General features: G+C 46.6%; 1 protein-coding gene across 3 annotated transcripts in view; it reads left to right on the forward strand.

Moving 5' to 3' along the window:
* The window catches only part of Ralb (RAS like proto-oncogene B), a 38,406-nt gene extending 22,026 nt beyond the window's left edge, over nucleotides 1–16,380 (forward strand). For all 3 annotated transcript variants that reach the window (XM_045149882.1, XM_045149880.1, XM_004659742.2), the window contains exons 3-5: nucleotides 6,844–7,052; nucleotides 8,307–8,484; nucleotides 15,769–16,380. In XM_045149882.1, the coding sequence (XP_045005817.1) occupies nucleotides 6,844–7,052; nucleotides 8,307–8,484; nucleotides 15,769–15,888 (507 nt within the window). In that variant the 3' untranslated portion in view covers nucleotides 15,889–16,380. The remainder of the gene's footprint in view (nucleotides 1–6,843; nucleotides 7,053–8,306; nucleotides 8,485–15,768) is intronic.
* The last annotated feature ends 2,039 nt before the right edge of the window (nucleotides 16,381–18,419 follow it).

An 18,419-nucleotide genomic window follows, 5' to 3' on the forward strand; every position in this document is an offset into this window, starting at 1 on the left:
TCCTGCCACTGCAGATGAACTCCAGATGCTTGTGCCCCCTTGTGCATCTGGCTAACATGGGTCCTGGGGAATTGAATCTGGGTCCTTGGGCTTTGCAGGCAAACATCTTAATAGCTAAGCCATCCCTCCAGCCCTAATGTCCATTTTTTAATTGGTAGTCATCCTTGTGGTTGTGACTTGCATTTCACCAATAATGAATGCTATTATTTCTCTGTATATATGTTTATAGGCTGTTCATATGTCTTCCTTAGAGGATTGTCTGTTTAGATTTCTCTGTCCTTTGTTCTTCTGTTTCTTTTTCCTTTTTTTTTGGTCCTGGAAATTGAACCCAGGACCTCACACATGCTAAGCACCTGGTACACTGTTGAGGTTTGTTCCTGGGCCTCTTTTCACATATTGAATTGGATTACTTCTCTTTATTGTTGAGTTTTGTGGAATGAACTCTAAGAAGTTCGTTCTGATAGTTCAATCTTACAAAGGTTTACAAATTATTATTTAAATTTTTAAAAATTCATTTGAGGGCTGGAGAGATGGCTTAGCGGTTAAGCGCTTGCTTGTGAAACCTAAGGACTCCAGTTCGAGGCTGATTCCCCAGGACCCATGTTAGCCAGATGCACAAGGGGCCGCACGTGTCTGGAGTTTGCAGTGCGTGCCCATTCTCTCTCTCTTTCTCTCTCTCTCTGCCTTTCTCCCTGTGTCTGTCACTCTCAAATAAATAAATAAAATAAAGAACAAAAATATTAAAACATTTTTATTTGAGAGAGATTGGGAGGGAAAGAGAATATGAGAATATGGTATGGGTGCTCCAGGGCCTCTAGCTACTGCAAATGAACTCCAGATGGATGGCCACCTTGTACATCTGGATTATGTGAGTGCTGGGGAATCATACCCATGTCCTTAGCCTTCTCAGGCAAGAGCCTTAACCACTAAGCTATCTCTGCAACCCCCACAAGTTCTTTATATATTTTGTAAATAAGTCCTTACTAGCTGTGTAATGTATAAACATTCTGTCCTATTCTCTTAGTTAACTTTTTCACTTGTTTTGATATTGCCCTTTGAATTGTGAAGCTTTTATTTTATTTTATTTTTATTTATTTATTTGAAAGAGGAGCTGTCCAACCCTTGTGAAGCTTTTAAATGTCAGTAAAGCCCAATGTATTTTTCTTTTGTCGCTTGTGTATTTGTTACCATACTTTCATTCATACATTCATTGCCAAATTCAAGGTCATGAAGGTTACTTAAGCGTATAGCTTTAATTATTGTCAGTGTCTATGATCTGTTTTGTTGGCTGTTGTGTTTTTACACGTGGTATGAAAGAAAAGTTAAGTTATACCAACAAATTTATTTTCAAATGTACGCTGTTGTTACTAGTTTAGGTCTTTTTCTGTTTCTTTTTTATTCTTCTTTTCCTCTACCCCACTGTTCTCTCTGTCTCTGTGATTTCTCTGATTAAACCCAGGAGCTCACACATGCCAGGCCAGCACTGAAGCACTGAGCTGCCTCCCCAGCCCTTTTTAAATTTTGTACTTTGAAACAGGTATCACTATGTCACCCAGAGTGATCTTTGAGCTTGCCCTGTAGCCCAAGCAGGTTTCGAACTTATTTCTTCTGCCTCAGCCTCTGAAGTGCTAGGATTACAGGCCTGTGCTTCCCCACTAGGTCTGGGTAAATTTCTGATTTTAGCATTGTTAAGATTGTAATCCCAGCACTGGGAGGCATGTAGGAGGATCACTTTGAGTTCAAAGCCACCTTGAGAGTACATAGTTTATTCTGAGTCAGAGAGAGACCCTACCTCGAGAAAAGAAAACAAAAACGATTATGAATGGGGCTGGAGAGATGGCTCAGTGGTGAAGTGTGCTTATTGCCCAAGCATGGGGACATTTGGAGGATGGGGCAGAGACTGCTGAGTCTGATTCCCCATGATACCATGTAGGGTGCGGGTTTTTTTTTCTCTCCCAGTTAAATACGTAAAAGATTGGAAAGTGTTAAAAGAATAAAGTTAGCCGGCATGGTGGCACACACCTTTAATCCCAGAGCAGAGGTAGGAGGATCGCCTTTAGTTCAAGGTCACCCTGAGTCTACATAGTGAATTCTAGGTCATCCTGGGCTAGAGTGAGACCCTACCTCAAAAACAAACAAACAAAAAAGAATAAAGTTGGGGGCTGGAGAGGTGCCTCAGTGGTTAAAAGCACTTGCTTGCAAAACCTGATGGCCTGGGTTCAGTTCCCCAGTACTCACAAAAATCCAGATACACAAAGTGGTGCATGCATGGGGGGAAGCCCTGACACACCCATATTCGTCCTCTCTCAAGTAAGTAAATTAAAAAAAATTAAACAAAAATAAAGTTTATTTCATAATAAAAGAATAAAGCTTATTTCAGAGTAAGAAGGAAAGAAAGCAGACTCCTCTGGGAGGGGATTTCCAGGGCTGGAAAATCCATAATCCCAAGGGGAACTGACCTTTTGTTGAATGGGGGAAACCAGCCCATCCAGGGTCCGTGATTGGTCAGTACATGAAGGGGAAGGCGCTGGTTGGTCCATGATGCAGCCAGTTCTGTGCAGTTCTCAGTGTAGCAGACAGCTTCAGGTTCGCTGAGATGAACTTCCAGACCAGGCACAGTTATGGAGGAAGGGATATTTATTGAAGCCTACAGATCCAGGGGAAGTTCCATAATGGCAGAAGAAGCTGGCCTGCCTTCACAGGCCCAAGCAGAGAGAGAGAAGTACAAGCCAAAAAGCCTAAAGCCACACAGCACATTTCAGGAACACTTTGCATATCTTTAGATTGAAATCGGAAACCCATCACCACAACTTAAGATCCACCCAGTGACATTGCCTCCAGCCAGGTAGCCAGCAGATGCAAACTACAAACAAACAACTGAATATAATGGGGGCCACCTATTCTATTCAAACCACGGCAGTCAGTGTACTGAGGGGGAAGGCGCTGCTTGGTCCACGATGCAGCCAGTTCTGTGCAGTTCTCAGAAGGCCCAGCGCTCCAGCCCATTGGTGGGAAAATTCACCCAGAACAGGAAGGAGGAGGAAGTGGGGTGACCCTTCTTCACCATCTTGTGTTAGAATATTGTCACCTACCAAGGGCCCTTTCTTCCTATCTGTCTGCCTAGCCAAGGAAATTGTCTCGATCCTGTAGTGTTTGACCCAGAACCCAGCTGGGTGTGGCCACCCATGTCTGTAAGCCCAGTCCTATGGGGAACAGAGACCTGAGCATCGTGGGGGTTCACAAAGGCAAGTTCCAGAATCCGTGAAGACTCCTTCTCAGAGAAACAAGCGGTGAGCAGTGGAGAGGGTCAGCTGTGTTCTCCTCTGGTCTGCGTGTGTGCATGCGTGTGGTACTGCATCTGCCACACCCACCCACACCAAACTTACCACACACACACACATTTACCCCCCCTTAATTTTTCTTGAACAGAAGGGCATACTATCATATTCTGGAGCTTTCTACATATCTGCATATTATTACACCCCGCATTTTACTTATTTATTTATTAGAGACAGAGAGAGAATGACAGAGCGAGAGGGAGAATGAGCACGCCAGGACCTCCAGCCACTGCAAACGAACTCCAGATGCATGTGCCACTATGTGCCTCTGGCTTATGTGCTACCTGGAGACTCAAACCTGTGATCTTAGGCTTCACAGGCATGTGCCTTAACTGCTAAGCCATCTCTCCAGCCCACGTTCCGCATTTTTTTTTTTTTTTTTTTTTTTTTTGAGGTAGGGTCTCACTCTGGTCCTGGCTGACCTGGAATTCACTATGTAGTCTCAGGTTGGCCTGGAACTTATGGCGATCTCCTGCCTCTGCCTCCCTAGTGCTGGGATTAAAGGTGTGCGCCACCACGCCCGGCTCCACATCCCACATTTTAAGTTACTTATTTAGTTGCGTGTGTGTGTGTATGGGTGCGGGGCCTCTTGCCTCTGATGCTCATGTTGCTTTTTGTGTCCAGCTTACATGGGCAGCTGAGGAATTGAACCAGGGCCAATAGGCTTTGCAAGCAAGCACCTTTAACCACTGAGCCATCCTCAGAGCTCCTACTGTCCTTATTTTTGTTGCTATACATTGTCCATTATGTAGGCAGCTACTGGCTGACATTTGGGAGGGCCTTAATCTTTTTGTAATGACAGAGCCGTGGCGAATCTCTTTGTAGGTTTTTGTGCAGGTGTTTCTGGATACTGGATTCCTAGATGCAGGTAAAGCGCTTCCATCTTATCAGATGTGAACAGATTCTTCCCTGCGGGATGTCAGGCTCTCTGCTCCCATCAGCAGCTCGCAAGATTCTTTCTTCCAGAGCATGTTGGCAATCACTAGATGATATCTTGGTGTGGTTGTCAGGTTCATTTCTTTTATTTTTTTAAATTTATTTTATTTATTTGAGAGAGAAAGAGGGACACACACACACACACACACACACACACACACACACAGAATGGGCATGCCGGAGCCTTCAGCCACTGTAAATGAACTCCAGATGCATGTACCACCTTGTGCATCTGGCTTATGTGGGTCCTGGGGAACCGAACCTGGGTTCTTTGGCTTCACAGGCAAATGCCTTAACCATTAAGCGATCTCTCCAGCCCACGTTCATTTCTACACTAGTAAAGAGAACACCTTTTCATGTGCTTATCATCATGCATCTCTGTCTGGTTTTTGGGAATTGTGTCTGTTGGGTGACTGGCATTCTCCCTGTGTTCTGGGAGCTCCTGCTGTGTTAGAGATTAGGCCTTTGTACTGTGCATCCAAATATTTTTTCTTTGTTTGTCACTTGCCATCATTTATGGTGTGTGGTGGTGTGCTTTTTTTTTTTTTTCTGATATGGAGTCTAATTTATCAATTTTTTTCTTACATGGCTTCTGGATTTTGAGTTATAGTTAAAAACGCCTTCTCTACTTCAAGGTAATAAAAGGATCTTACCCATGTTTTCTTTCAGTACTTGAATGGTTTATTTTTAACTTTGTGTGTGTGTAGTTTTTAGCTTTGTGGTGTGAAGTGTGCATGGTGTGAGAGTGTGTGTGCAGATAGACGCGCCCATTGCACATGTGTAGAGGCCAAAGGAAGTGTCCTCCTCTCTTGCTCTGCCTGTTTCCCTCACCCAGTCTCTCACTGAGCCTGGAGCTCTCCTTCCTCCCCACCTCCCAGTCAGACTGGCTGTCCCGGGAGCCCCAGCCATCCTGCTGCCTCTGTGCCTCTCAGTGCTGGGGCTCTGGCATGCACAGCCCTACTGATGGTTTTTAAATTTTTTTGTTTTTTGTTTTTTTTTCAGGTAGGGTCTCACTCTAGTCCAGGCTGACCTGGAATTCACTATGGAGTCTCAGGGTGGACTTGAACTCATGGCAGCCCTCCTACCTCTGCCTCCTGAGTGCTGGGATTAAAGGCGTGCGCCACCACGCCCAGCTTAAATTTTAATTTATTTATTTGAGGGGGAGAGAATGGGTGCACCAGAACCTCCAGTCCCTGCAAATGAACTCCTGATGCATGTGTCACTTTGTGCATCTGGCTTACATAGGTCCTGGGGAATCGAACCTAGGTCCTTTGGCCCTAACAGGCAAACACATTAACTGCTAAGTACCCAGCTTTTTTGTTTGTTTGTTTGTTTTTGAGGTAGGGTTTCACCCTAGTCTTGGCTGACCTGGAATTCACTATGTAGTCTCAGGGTGGCCTTGAACTCACGGCGATCCTCCTACCTCTGCCTCCCGAGTGCTGGGATTAAAAGTGTGCGCCACCATGCCCGGCTTACCCAGCTTTTTGTGTGGGTACTGGGGACTGAACTTGGGTCCTCATGCTTGTGCAGCAAGTGATCTTACCCACTGAGCCATCTCTCTAGTCACTTATCTTTAACTTTTGATTTTTGGCCCTTTGGAATTTTATTGCGATACATAGTTACTTAAGCCTCAAGCTTCTTCTTGCCAAATTACTTTTCAGATGGTTTTTATATTTCTGCTCATTATGAATAATAGCTCCTGTGTCTCATCCTTTCACAGTGTTTATATTATAGTTTTATACTAAACTGACAGTATTACTGCCAAGTGTTCTCCTTGGTACTTGGTTTTCTCACTTGTGAAATAAGGCCTTCTGCCCCTGTAGTTTGTAGAACTTAGAGCTCTCAAGAGATGAAGGGTTATTGACAGAGTGCCTGGCTAATGTACAGGAAGGACTGGGTTCCATCCCCAGCACTGCGTAAGCCAGGTGTTCTGAACCAAGAAGGTCAGGCTGGAGAGATGGCTCAGAGTTAAAGACACTTGCTTGAAAAGCCTGAAGGCCAGGGTTTGATTCCCCAGTACCAAGATGCATGTGTGGTGCATGTGTCTTGAGTTTGTTTGCAGTGGCATTAAGCTCTGGTGTGCCCATCTTGCACACATAATCTCTCTCTTTATAAGTAAATAAAATTATACACACACACACACACACACACACACAGATATATATCAAAGTTAAGTCCAGTGTCTTCCTTAGCTACATACCAATTTTAAGGCCAACCTCGGCTACATAAGACCCTGACTCACAAAAATTCAAACAAACAAAAGAAATGAAGGGTTACATAAAGTGTTATTTTTTTCAAGATAGGGTCTCACTGCAGCCCAGGCTGATGTGGAACTCACTCTGTAGCCCCAGTCTATCCTTGAACTCAGCCTCCCCATTGCTGGGATTAAAGGTGTGTGCCACCATGCCTGGAAAAATGTTATTTTATTCAAGTGTGCCGTGTTCTACACAGTGTGGTAATTACAGGCACTCATTAAACACTTAGCTGGTTCTAAACAAAGACCCCAGTTTGGGGGGCAGATTTTATCCCTTACAGTTCTGTTCAGCGCTGGTCATGTTTTTTTCCTCAGTTTGTAGAAGACTACGAGCCTACCAAAGCCGACAGTTACCGAAAGAAAGTGGTTCTTGACGGAGAAGAAGTCCAGATAGACATTCTGGACACCGCTGGCCAGGAAGATTATGCGGCCATTCGGGACAACTACTTCCGCAGTGGGGAAGGATTTCTGCTGGTGTTTTCTATCACGGAGCACGAGTCCTTCACTGCCACGGCCGAGTTCAGGTGTGCTTGACGTGATGGTTCAGGAGTGGAGCATGGTGGAGAGGGTTGAACTGGTTATCAGGAAGAACTCTGTCTAGAGGGCTCTCTGGAACTTTCTGAATCTTGGCACATGATAGCCACCATTGCTGTCGTCTCTTTGGGTGTCCCTGCTTTAGAATTCCTGTACACAAATTATCTTAAGAATCATGTTGTCTCTGAAAAAGGCAGTCTATTCTATATTCAAGAGTGTGTGGTTTTGGATGGGTAGATGGCTCAGTGGGTCAAATGCCTGTAGAGTGTGTGTGGTGTGGTGTGTGTGGTGCAAGCTTGTGTGTGTGCAGATGCATGCCCTGTATGCGCGTGCATGCAGCAGCCTGGGGACAACTTGGGGCGCTCTGTTCTATGGCTTACCCACATTCTTCTTGAGACAGACTCTCCCTCATCCTGCACCTGTGCCCCAGTGATTCTCCACCCTCCACAGACTAGATATGTGTGACCACACAGCTTTTTTTGTTGTTGTGGTTGGTGAAATAGGTTCTCGCCCTAGCCCAGGCTGACCTAGAATTCACCATGTAGTTCCAGGCTAACCTTGAACTCACAGAGCTTCTCCTACCTCGGCCCGCAGAGTGCTGGGATTAAAGGTGTGTGCTACCATCCCCTAGCTTCTTTTTTTAGACGTGGTTTTAGAGGACGTGAACTCAAGCAGTCTCAGGCCCTTATGCTTGAGCAGCAAGGACTGTTAAGCACTAAGCTGTCTCCCCAGCCCTCCACTTGGCTTTTATTGTGTTAATGCACATATAACATAAAATTGACCTATTTCCTGGTATGTGTATATAGTGTGTATGTGCGCACAATTATATTTGTGTGATGTACATGTGTGCAGGTGTGTGTGGAGGCCACAGGTGGAAATCAGATATCTTCCTTAGCCACTGTCCACCTTATTCTTTGAGACCTAAAGTGAGTGAACTATTTTGGCTAGACTAGCCAGCCAGCAAACCCCAAGGATCCTCTGTTACACTTCTTCAGTGCTCGGATTACAGGCCATCATGCCTGGCATTTGATGTGTGTACTGGAGATCCAGGTCCTCATGCGGTGGGGTTGCTGGGTCTTGTGGCAGATCTATTTTAATTTGTTGAGGAGCTGTAGTGGCAATATTTCCCAGCACAGCGATCTCCCTTTCGCCTCAGCAAAGCCTTTTACTTTAAGGTGCGCTGGGGAGGCGGGGTTCTCACTGTAGCTTTCTTAGCAGCTGTATTGTTCATGTGACTCCCGTAGGGAACAGATCCTCCGAGTCAAGGCTGAAGAAGATAAAATTCCCCTGCTGGTCGTGGGAAACAAGTCCGATCTGGAGGAGCGGAGGCAGGTGCCTGTGGAGGAGGCCCGGAGCAAAGCGGAGGAGTGGGGCGTTCAGTACGTGGAGACGTCAGCAAAGACTCGTGCAAATGTGGACAAGGTAGACCACACTCTTGAGTATTTCTGGGGAAATGGACGGTGTCAGTTTTCTCTATGCTGTGAGAAATACAACTTAACTAAAAAAGTTTTTATTTGGGCTCACGGTTGGAGGGGACCCAGTTCATCCCAGCCGGAAGGCATTGTGGCAGGATCATGGTCACACTGCATCCACAGTCAGGTCGCAGGGACAGGCGCGCTAGTGCTCAGCTCATTTTCTGCTTCCTCTTCAGTCTAGAAGCCCAGCCCACGCAGTGATGGCACCCCCACTGAGGGTGGGTCTTCCCACTTTGGTTAGCCCAGTCTAGAAACTCTTCCATAGACGTGGCAGGAGAATTGTCCCCTAGGTGTTTCTACATTCTGTCAAGTTGACAATCAGACGTTACCATCGCATGGACTTTGGACCCCTCAGGATTTAGCCTGAGTTGCTTGGTTTTAACAGAACAGTTTCCAAGAACTAAGCAAGGTTCGTTTCTGCAGGTTTCCCAGCTGTCCTAGAGAGAAGCAGCAGGTGGGTTTGGCCTTGTGTTAAAGCAGCCCATGAAGATCTGTCACCTCACCACAGGCTTATGGGCTGGGGGGATGCTCAAGGCTGCTATAGTCTTCAGAAGTGCGGAAGGCGAAGCTGGGCATATACAGGGCAGTGGGTGGAACACTGCCTAGCAGGCAAGAGGCCCCCAGTTCCATCCCCAGCATTGCATTAAAAAACAACCAGCCAACCAAAAAACTGGGTGTGGTTGTGCATGCTTGGAATTGGGAGGTAGAGGCAGGAAGATCAGAAATTTGTCATCCTCAGCTACACAGCAAGGCCAGCCTAGGCTACGTGAGATTCTGTCTTAAAAAAAAAAGTGGCAGGATGAAGATGAGGGTGTTGGTTTGTGAAGGCAGCTAGAAGGACAGATGGCCTGGGCTTCCCTGTACTCTCCTCTCCCACAGGCTGGCTCTTCCACAGCAGGGCAGACCATGTCAGGCTGCCGCTCCACTGGCCTTGAAGGAAGCATGCCTTTTTTTTGATCTTGCTCCTACGGGGTTATTGCTAGATTCATTATTGTGTGTGTGCATATGCACAGGGGCCGGAGCAACCTAAAGTGATCTGGAGAGATAGCTCAGCAGTTAAAGGCACTGGCTTGCAAAGCCTGCTGGCCTGGGTTTGAGACCCCAGTACCCACATAAAGCCAGATGCACAGAGTGGCACATGCATCTGGAGTGGCAAGAGGCTCTGGTGTGCCCATTTTCTCTCTCTGTTTCCTTGCAAATAAATAAATGAATAAGAAAACCTTGTTAAGCCGGGTGTGGTGGCACACACCTTTAATCCCAGCACTCAGGAGGCAGAGGATCACTGTGAGTTCAAGGGCACCCTAAGTCTACATGGTGAATTTCAGGTCAGCCTAGACTAGAGTGAAGCCCTACCTTGAAAAACCAGAATAAACAAAAACCAAAAAAACAAAACTTGTTAAAATAATTTATATATTTACTGAACCCCCTCTTTCTCTGTCTTTTCCAGCTATACCCTCTTCTATTTTTTTTAAATTATTTATTTATTTATTTATTTGAGAGCAACAGACACAGAGAGAAAGACAGATAGAGGGAGAGAGAGAGAATGGGCGCGCCAGGGCTTCCAGCCTCTGCAAATAAACTCCAGACGCGTGCGCCCCCTTGTGCATCTGGCTAACGTGGGACCTGGGGAACCGAGCCTCGAACCGGGGTCCTTAGGCTTCACAGGCAAGCGCTTAACCACTACGCCATCTCTCCAGCCCCCCTCTTCTATTTTGACATCTTTTTTTTTTCCTCTTCTCCATCATCTATGACAAGATGTACATGTGCAGGTAATGACATTCACTTGTGAGGTCATTAATGCAGCAACCACTCTGTATCTGAACGACAGTATTACAAAGCATTCGTCCCCATCCCTGGGCTCTTTTATACATTCTGTCACCTCTTCTGCAATTGTGGTTGAGCCTCACAGGGTGAGGTCATCCCTTTTTTTGAGATAGGGTTTCTCACCAAGTAGGCTAGACTGGCTGGCCAGTGAGCTTCTAGGATCTGCCCGTTTCTGCCTCTGCTACACTAGGATTATAAGCATGTGCCACACCAGACCTGGCTTTTGCTATGTGCCTTCTAGGAATCAAACTTAAGTCCTTTTTTTTCTTCTTTTTTTTTGAGGTAGAGTCTCCCTCTAGCCCAGGCTAACCTGGAATTCCCTATGTAGTCTCAGGGTGGCCTTGAACTCTCTGCAATCCTCCTACCTCTGCTTCTGAGTGCATGTGCCACCATGCCTGGCTTTAAGTCCTTTGTTTATTTATTTGGGGGAGAGAAAGAGAGACACAGAGAATGGGCACACCTCTAGCCATTGCAAATGAACTCCAGACACATGTGCCACCTTGTGCATCTGGCTTATGTGGGTCCTGGGCAATGAAACCTGGGTCCTTGGGCTTTGCAGGTGCCATAACCACTAAACATCTCTCCAGCTCACAGTTAAGTCTTTCATGCTTGCATGTTAAGGACTTTCCTGAGTGATCTCAGTTCTAAATTTATGCATCTTCCTCCTTACGCACTGACAGGGCCAGGTGCTGGCCTATTTGTTTAGTCTCTAGCTAGGACAACTGTCAGGATATCTCTCTTCCCTCTCTTCAGCCATCCTGGCCATTCATTCTGCTTTTGGAAGAAAATGGCTGCAACTAGAATCAGTTGTAACAAAAATCCACTCTCTAGGGATTGCTACTGTTAGGATCCTTTCTCTCCATTTTATTTCTTTGCTTTTTTACATTTATTCCGAGATAGCACCTCTCTGTGTAACCCAGGCTGGCCTTGAATTCTCATCCCTCCTGCCTCAGCCTCAGTGCTGCGACTACAACCCAGAATCCCCACACCTTGCTTGTCTTTTTCTTTTCTCTCTCTTTTTCCTCTACTTTTATTCTTTTTTCCTGTTTTTTTTTTTTATTTTTTTATTTTTTATTTTTTGAGGTAGGGTTTCACTGTAGCCCAGACTGACCTGGAATTCAGCATGTAGTCGCAGAGTGGCCTCAAACACACAGCCATCCTCCTACCTCTGCCTCCCCCATGCTGGGATTAAAGGCCACCATGCTCAGCAATTTTTTGTTTTTTTTTTTTTTTTTTTTTTGGTTTAATGAGACAAGGTGTCTTGTAGCTCAGGCTTGCCTTATACTTCCTATGTAGCAGAAAATGACCTTGAACTCCTGATCCTCCTGTCTCCAGTACATCTCTGCAGTACTGGAATTATAAGCATTTGCTGCTATGCTGTTTGAGCAGAACTAGGGATTGAACCCCCAGTGTCTTGCACAGTAGGCAAACACTCTACCAACTAAGCCCCCCCCCCCAGCCCCGGCTTCTTTTACACCGGGGTTCGCAGTGCTGCCTCGCAGTTGAAGCGGACACCTTACAGCCGAGCTTCCCTCTGGCTTCACTCGCACGCGGGCTCTTACTTTACGTCCTGGGCTTGTGAAGCCGAGCTGCAGCAGGTGGACAGACAGCTGTGGTTGTGCCCCGTTGTGCACATCAGCAGCTCCCCTCTTGTGTCTCTTAGGGAGAAATCCCCCCTTGGTTCCCACCTGACAGGGAGAGCTGTTTGGCCAGCAGCAGTGGTCAGGACTTGGATGTGGTGTGAGGAGGGCTTTAAGCAGGGGTAGCATGCTTCTGTGGAGCCTGAGCTGTAGTATGAACTGTGCTCTGTTGTCAGCTGCTTTTTCTTGGTGTTATCATAATGGTCGTCTATTCTCTATTCTGTGGGAACACACAGGAAATCCACAGACATGCTTTGTCTTGTAAAAGTAAGGGAAGGGGAGCCGGGTGTGGTGGTGCACTTCTGTAATCCCAGCACTTGGGAGACAGAGGTAGGAGGCTTGCTATGGGTTCGAGGCCACCCTGCCACTACATAGTGAATTCCAGGTCAGCCTGGGCTAGAGTGAGACCCTACCTTGACAAAACAAAAACAAAAGTAAGGGCAGGGGCTGGAGAGATGGCTCAGAGATTAAGGCACTTGCCTGCAAAGCCGAACAATCCTGGTTTGATTCCCTAGTACCCATGTAAAACCAGATGCACAAAGTGGTGCATGCACCTGAAGTTCGTTTGCAGCGGCTGGAGGCCCTGGTGTGCCCATGCCCTGTCTCTGTTCTCTCTCTCTCTCTTTCTGCTTGCAAATATTTAAAAAATAAAAGTCCAGGAAGATGGGTCATGGATGTGGCTCCCTGGGTAGAGTGTTTGCCTGGCATACATAAAGCTCTGGGTTCCATCATCAGCACTATGCAAGCTGGATTTGGTGGTACATGCCTGTAATCCCAGCATGTAGGAGGTAAAGGAGAAAGAATAGGAATTCAAGGTCATCTTCCGCTACATAGTGAGTTCCAGGCCAACTTAGGATATACAAGATCTGGGTTCAATTAAAAAATGAAAAGAATATACATATATATATATAAGGGAAAAATAAACATCAGGAAGACTTTCTCAGCACGGAATTGCTGGTGTGCTTTTGATGGGATGAGAAACAGCTCTCCGAGGCCTCATGGGGGGTGGGTATTGTACACGCTTACCTCCCCCTCCTCCACCGTTCCAGCTTGACCTGCCAAACAGGAACCAGCAGAAACTTGTGCCTGGCGGCATTGTATTAATTTGTAAACAATTTCGTGGAGGAAGGTAGTTGATAAGATCAGAGGGCGAACAGCTTGGTCATCATTTTAAGTTGGACACAGTCCACACTCTCCCCTGCCTCTCACTGTCAGGACAAAGAGAAAAGCCATTTTTACCATGGCTCTTGGGGCCCTGTGCTTTCCTCAGAGACGGACACAGGGTATGTAAGTCAGCCTGAGCCAATGGAGGGGTTCCCTTTCCTGTTCCTTGGGCCCGTGTAGTCCCCTATGCCAAAGCGGTGGTCCTGCGGTCCACCGTGAAGATCTGTCAGTGAGGATGAGTGAGAGGAGCTGGTGATCTGGTGCAGTTGTCCCAAACAAAAGATTGGGCTCTTTGGCCTGGAGTTGTAGCACAGTTAGTGGAATACTTGCTTGGGCCTGGATTCCATCCCTAGCACTGCATACATGAGATCTGGCTGTGCACACCTGTAATTCAGCACTGGGATGATGGAGGCCGGAAGTTCAGGTCATCCTTGGCTATGTAACCAGTTTGAAGCCAGCCTGGGCTACATGAACCCCGTCTCAAAAAAAAAAAAAAAAAAAAAGAAAAAGCTAGGAGTGGTGGCGCACAGCTTTAATCCCAGCACTCAGGAGGCAGAGGCAGAAGTAGGAGGATCACCATGAGTTCCAGGCCATCCTAAGACTACATAGTGAATTCCAGGTCAGCCTAGGCTAGAGCCAGACTGTACTCAAAAAACAGAAAAGCTGGGCTCTTTGTCACACTTCCAGTTTCAGTAGGAAGTCCTCAGTGTGTCGATGCATATTTTGTCTACTTGGGTATAAATAGGACTCTGGCATGGTTGTCAGAAGCAGAGGGCAAAACCCAAACCGAGGTGCCAAACAATAATGCCGACTAGAGGACACACTGGTGTGAAAGGCCAAATGTCATCAGCTCTTGATCAAGCTCCTCCTGGCTGACCTGACAGGTTACAGAGAAGGGGGTCTGAGTGTGTGGGGGAGGGACACTGACTAGGGGCTTTACTCCCTCTCCTCCCTAGTTCTGCAGGGCAGGGACTCCCCCTTCTCCTCTACCTACCACCTTCCCAGATCTGCTGCTGGTGGCATTTATCAGGATGGGGGGATGTCATGCATGACAGTCCAGGCTTTGTGGGGTCCTGGCAAGGATTCAGTGAGATATGGGGATGTCCGACTAAGCACCCGCCAGCAGGGACTCAGCCCTTCTCTGCTCTTCTGGAGGTTGGCACTGCTAGACACTTGGTAGCCACTGTCACTCCCAATATTTGTTAACTTCACACATGGCTGTTGATCTGTTCCCTGTAAAAGCATATTTTACCCTTATTATATTTGTGAGGAAAGATCTTCCCACTTTGAGATGAGCTGTAGAATGACAACTGACTAAATCTGGCCTTGCATAACAGTTTCGTGGCACAGCAGAGCTGTCAGCACGCAGGGGGAGGCTGGGCCTGTCAGGCGAATTCTTACTTGCTCTAGATGCCTTGTGTGTACCTGGGCTTTGGTGTGTGTGCAGATGTGTGCTGGACACTGGCTCTCCTCCTCTATCATTCTTCTGCCTTGTTTCCCCAAGACAGTGTCTCACTGAACCTGGAGCTTGATGCCTGACCAGGGAGCCCCAGCAGTCCTCCGGTCTCTGACCCCCTCATTGCTGGGGTTGCAGGAGTACATGGCCATGCCTGGCTTTTTATGTGGGTGCTGAGGATCGAACACAGGTCTTCATGCTTGCTCAGCAAGCACACTTACCTGCTGAACCATTCCCCCCAGCCCTGCATTCATGCATTTGTGTGCGTGTGTGTTTGAGTGTATATGTGTGGAGACCACAGAGAAACTTCACGTTTTGTTCCTCAGGAGCAGTCCACATATTTTTTTGAGACAGGGTTTCTCATTGGCTTAGAACTCACCAATTAGGCTAGACTAGCTAGGATCCACCTGTCTCCACCTTCCCGGCTGTGGTGGTTTGAATGAAATGTCCACCATAGCCTCACATGTTGTGTATACTTGGTTTCCAGCTAGTAGCAACTGGGGAAAATTTGGGGGTTTTGGGGGAATGGAGCCTTGCTGAAGGAGGTGTGTCTTAAAGTTATAGTGAGTTCCCTGCTACTGCTACCTCCCAGAAGATGTGACATGATGTGATGCCCAGTGGTCTGCTCTCCCATGTTCCCCCTGCTATGGTGCAGCTCCCCTAAGATTGTAAGGGGAAGTAAACTCTTTCCTCCCAGGTGCTGCTTCTAGTTGGGTGTTTTCTCCACCATGTCCTGCTTTTTTATGTGGGTTCTGGGGATCAAATTTGGGTCCTCATGCTTACCAACCCCCTGCATCCTCAAGCTCCTAGGCACTTTATTTTAATTTCCTTCCTTTCTTCCCTTCCCTTCCCTTTCTTTTGAGGTAGGGTCTCACTCTAGACCAGGAGGACCTGTAACTCACTCTGTAGCCCCAGGCTCGCCTCAAACTCATGGTAATCCTCCTACCTTAGCCTCCTAAGTGCTGGGATTAAAGGTATGTACCACCATGCCCACTGGTGCTTTGTTTTTTAACAGCATATGGTTCATGAAAGTGGGGCATTATGCCATAAAAATGTAATGTAAAAATGCAATGTCTAGTAGCGTTGTCTCATTTGTCATTAAATGGCCTTTTCCTCTCTTCTTTTCTCCCTTCCTCTCCACTTCCAGGTGTTCTTTGACCTAATGAGAGAAATCCGAGCCAAAAAAATGTCAGAAAACAAAGACAAGAATGGCAAGAAAAGCAGCAAGAGCAAGAAAAGTTTTAAAGAAAGATGCTGCTTGCTGTGAAAGCCAGGCGGTGATGAACTCCCTTGGCACTGAGGACATAGGGCTGTGCCCAAAACCAGGGGGCTGGAGGTAGTTCCGGGCCCTTCCTGCTCTCCCCAGCCTTATTCACCTGCACTTCTTTAAATGGGGACAGATAGTTGTGAATTGTGGCTGGCAGAAGACTAACCCTTATCCAGGCAGTGGCTCTACTGCTGGCAGGAGCTTTGATGTCTCCCTCCCCACCCCCAATAGCTTAGGTATATACTGCTGGAAGAGGACGTAGTCAAGTGGTGATTAGGAAGAAAAAGTGTTTCTCATAGAATATTAATCCTTCCCTAGCATTAGAACATTATCTGCCATCGTTTCCCCCCAGGTAAAAATGTCTTATTTCATAGCCGGGCGTGGTGGTGCATGCCTTTAATCCCAGCACTCGGGAGGCAGAGGTAGGAGGATCGCTGTGAGTTCGAGGCCACCCTGAGACTCCATAGTGAATTCCAGGTCAGCCTGGGCTATAGTGAGACCCTACCTCGAAAAACCAAAAAAAAAAAAAAAATGTCTTATTTCAGCTGGATGTGGTGGTGCACGCCTGTAAGCCCAGCACTCAGGAAGCTGAGACAGGCTAGCTGTGAGTTCAAGACCAGCCTGGGCTACCTAGTAAGTCCATGTCTATTTTACTAGGTTTTAGAAGAGGGTCTCAGGCAAGACGATCCCAATCCTTATCAGTTTAGCACTATTCAGAAAAATCCACTAAGCTTTAATAACACTGAAAAATTCCAAGGTTTTCTTTTCTTTAAAATAAGCTTCTTAGCCAGGCGTGGTGGCGCACGCCTTTAATCCCAGCACTCGGAGGCAGAGGTAGGAGGATCGCCATGAGTTTGAGGCTAGCCTGAGACTCCATAGTGAATTCCAGGTTGGCCTGAGTAGAGTGAGACCCTACATTGGCAAACAAAAGAACAATAAAACAATAAACAACAACAACAAATAAGCTTCTGTGACAGTACCCTATAGATTTGAAGCCAACTAGAAAATGAACTTGAATTGGACCAAATGGGCCAATGCCAAGTGCTGTGAGAAGTGAAAGTCAGAAGCTGTGTTCTTCGCATGGCCATTGCACGCTGTTGGCTGCCTTTCTCCCCAGCGTGGGGGTTTACTTGTGGCACTGGGAATTGGACCTGGGGCCTTTCGTATGCTAGGCAGGCAATGGACCACTGACCTTTGTCATCGGCTCCAGCATCCCACTGGAATTTGGTAGTGTGGAAACTTCCTTTTGGGAAGGCACAGGAATATACTTCATAGATGGCATGTTTCTTTGATCAGCTTGTTTTTATGTACCGTGGAAACATCCCTTTACATGCCAGCCACGGAGCCTCATTCTCTAGGCAGAGGTCCAGGGAGCCTCTTTTTCTTTCTTTTGAAAAAAGTGATGAGTTAAAATTGTGTCCCAGAATCATGAAGCCAGAGCCAGCCCATTTGCTACCTCTCCTGGAATTGCTTGGTAACTCCCAGTTTAAAATTCGAAGAGGGGAAAGACAAGCTAGGCTACCCCTTCCCCCTCGCCTCTGAGAGGCACCTGCTCTCTTGATGTGGCTCTTGTCTGAGGAAGTGGTGTAGTCAGAAAAAGATGTATCCTGGCCACCTCTTGGCCATCCAGGTTAAGTGACCTGAAGTTTCTCACCTGGAAAAGAATGGTGTGGCTGCAGCCTGCTGTTCAGCATATTTCCCCCATTTTTCAGAAGTGAACATTTATTTCATGTTTAGGTGCCAAACGTGAATTGGGGTGGGGAGAGCAGGAGCCTTTGGAATGGATGCTTTTTACAAAGATACGGGAATTGGGATCTGACTCCTGGAAACCAGGCTTGTATCACCTCCCAAAGAATCATGGGCTTTTTCAAATATTAAAAAAAAAAAAGGCAAATACACTTTTTTAGGATTTTGGCCTGTTGTACTCTCTTGTCATACATGTGAGATGCACATAGTAAAAGAGTTAACAGTGTTACTTCTCATTCTTGGCAGATGTTCTGCAGTGTCAGACAAGCTGAATCTCAATGAATCCTTTGAATTAAGAGATAAAATTATAAAGATAAAGCAATAATTTCAGCTTCGTCTTTCCTTTTAGAAAGATTACTGTTCTCTGTCCTTAAAATGTAAAATGTTGAAGATAATTACATTCTATGTACTGCTAACAAAAAACCCTGCCAATTAAAATCCATCCTGGTTTCACTGACCTCAAAATGTGTATGTCTTCGATGAATTAGGGTATATAAATCTGGTTGAAATGGCAATAACAAATACAAAATGTTGATTTATAAGCTGCATTGTAATGAAGCACCATGTAAAAGCAAATGGGGAGATGGCTCAGTGGTAAAGTGCTTGCCAGTAAGTGTGAGGGCCTGTGTTCCACTCCCCAGTGCCCACATGAAATGCCAGGTATGGTGGTGCACACTTGTGATCTCAGCTCTGGAGGTGCCCAGAGAGGAGGATCCCTGGGGTTTGCTGGCCAGCTAGGCTAGCCGAATTGGTGAACCCTGGTTCAGTGAGAGACCCTGTCTCAG

Source organism: Jaculus jaculus, chromosome 5 (assembly GCF_020740685.1).
Source record: "Jaculus jaculus isolate mJacJac1 chromosome 5, mJacJac1.mat.Y.cur, whole genome shotgun sequence".
Lineage (NCBI taxonomy): Eukaryota > Metazoa > Chordata > Mammalia > Rodentia > Dipodidae > Jaculus > Jaculus jaculus.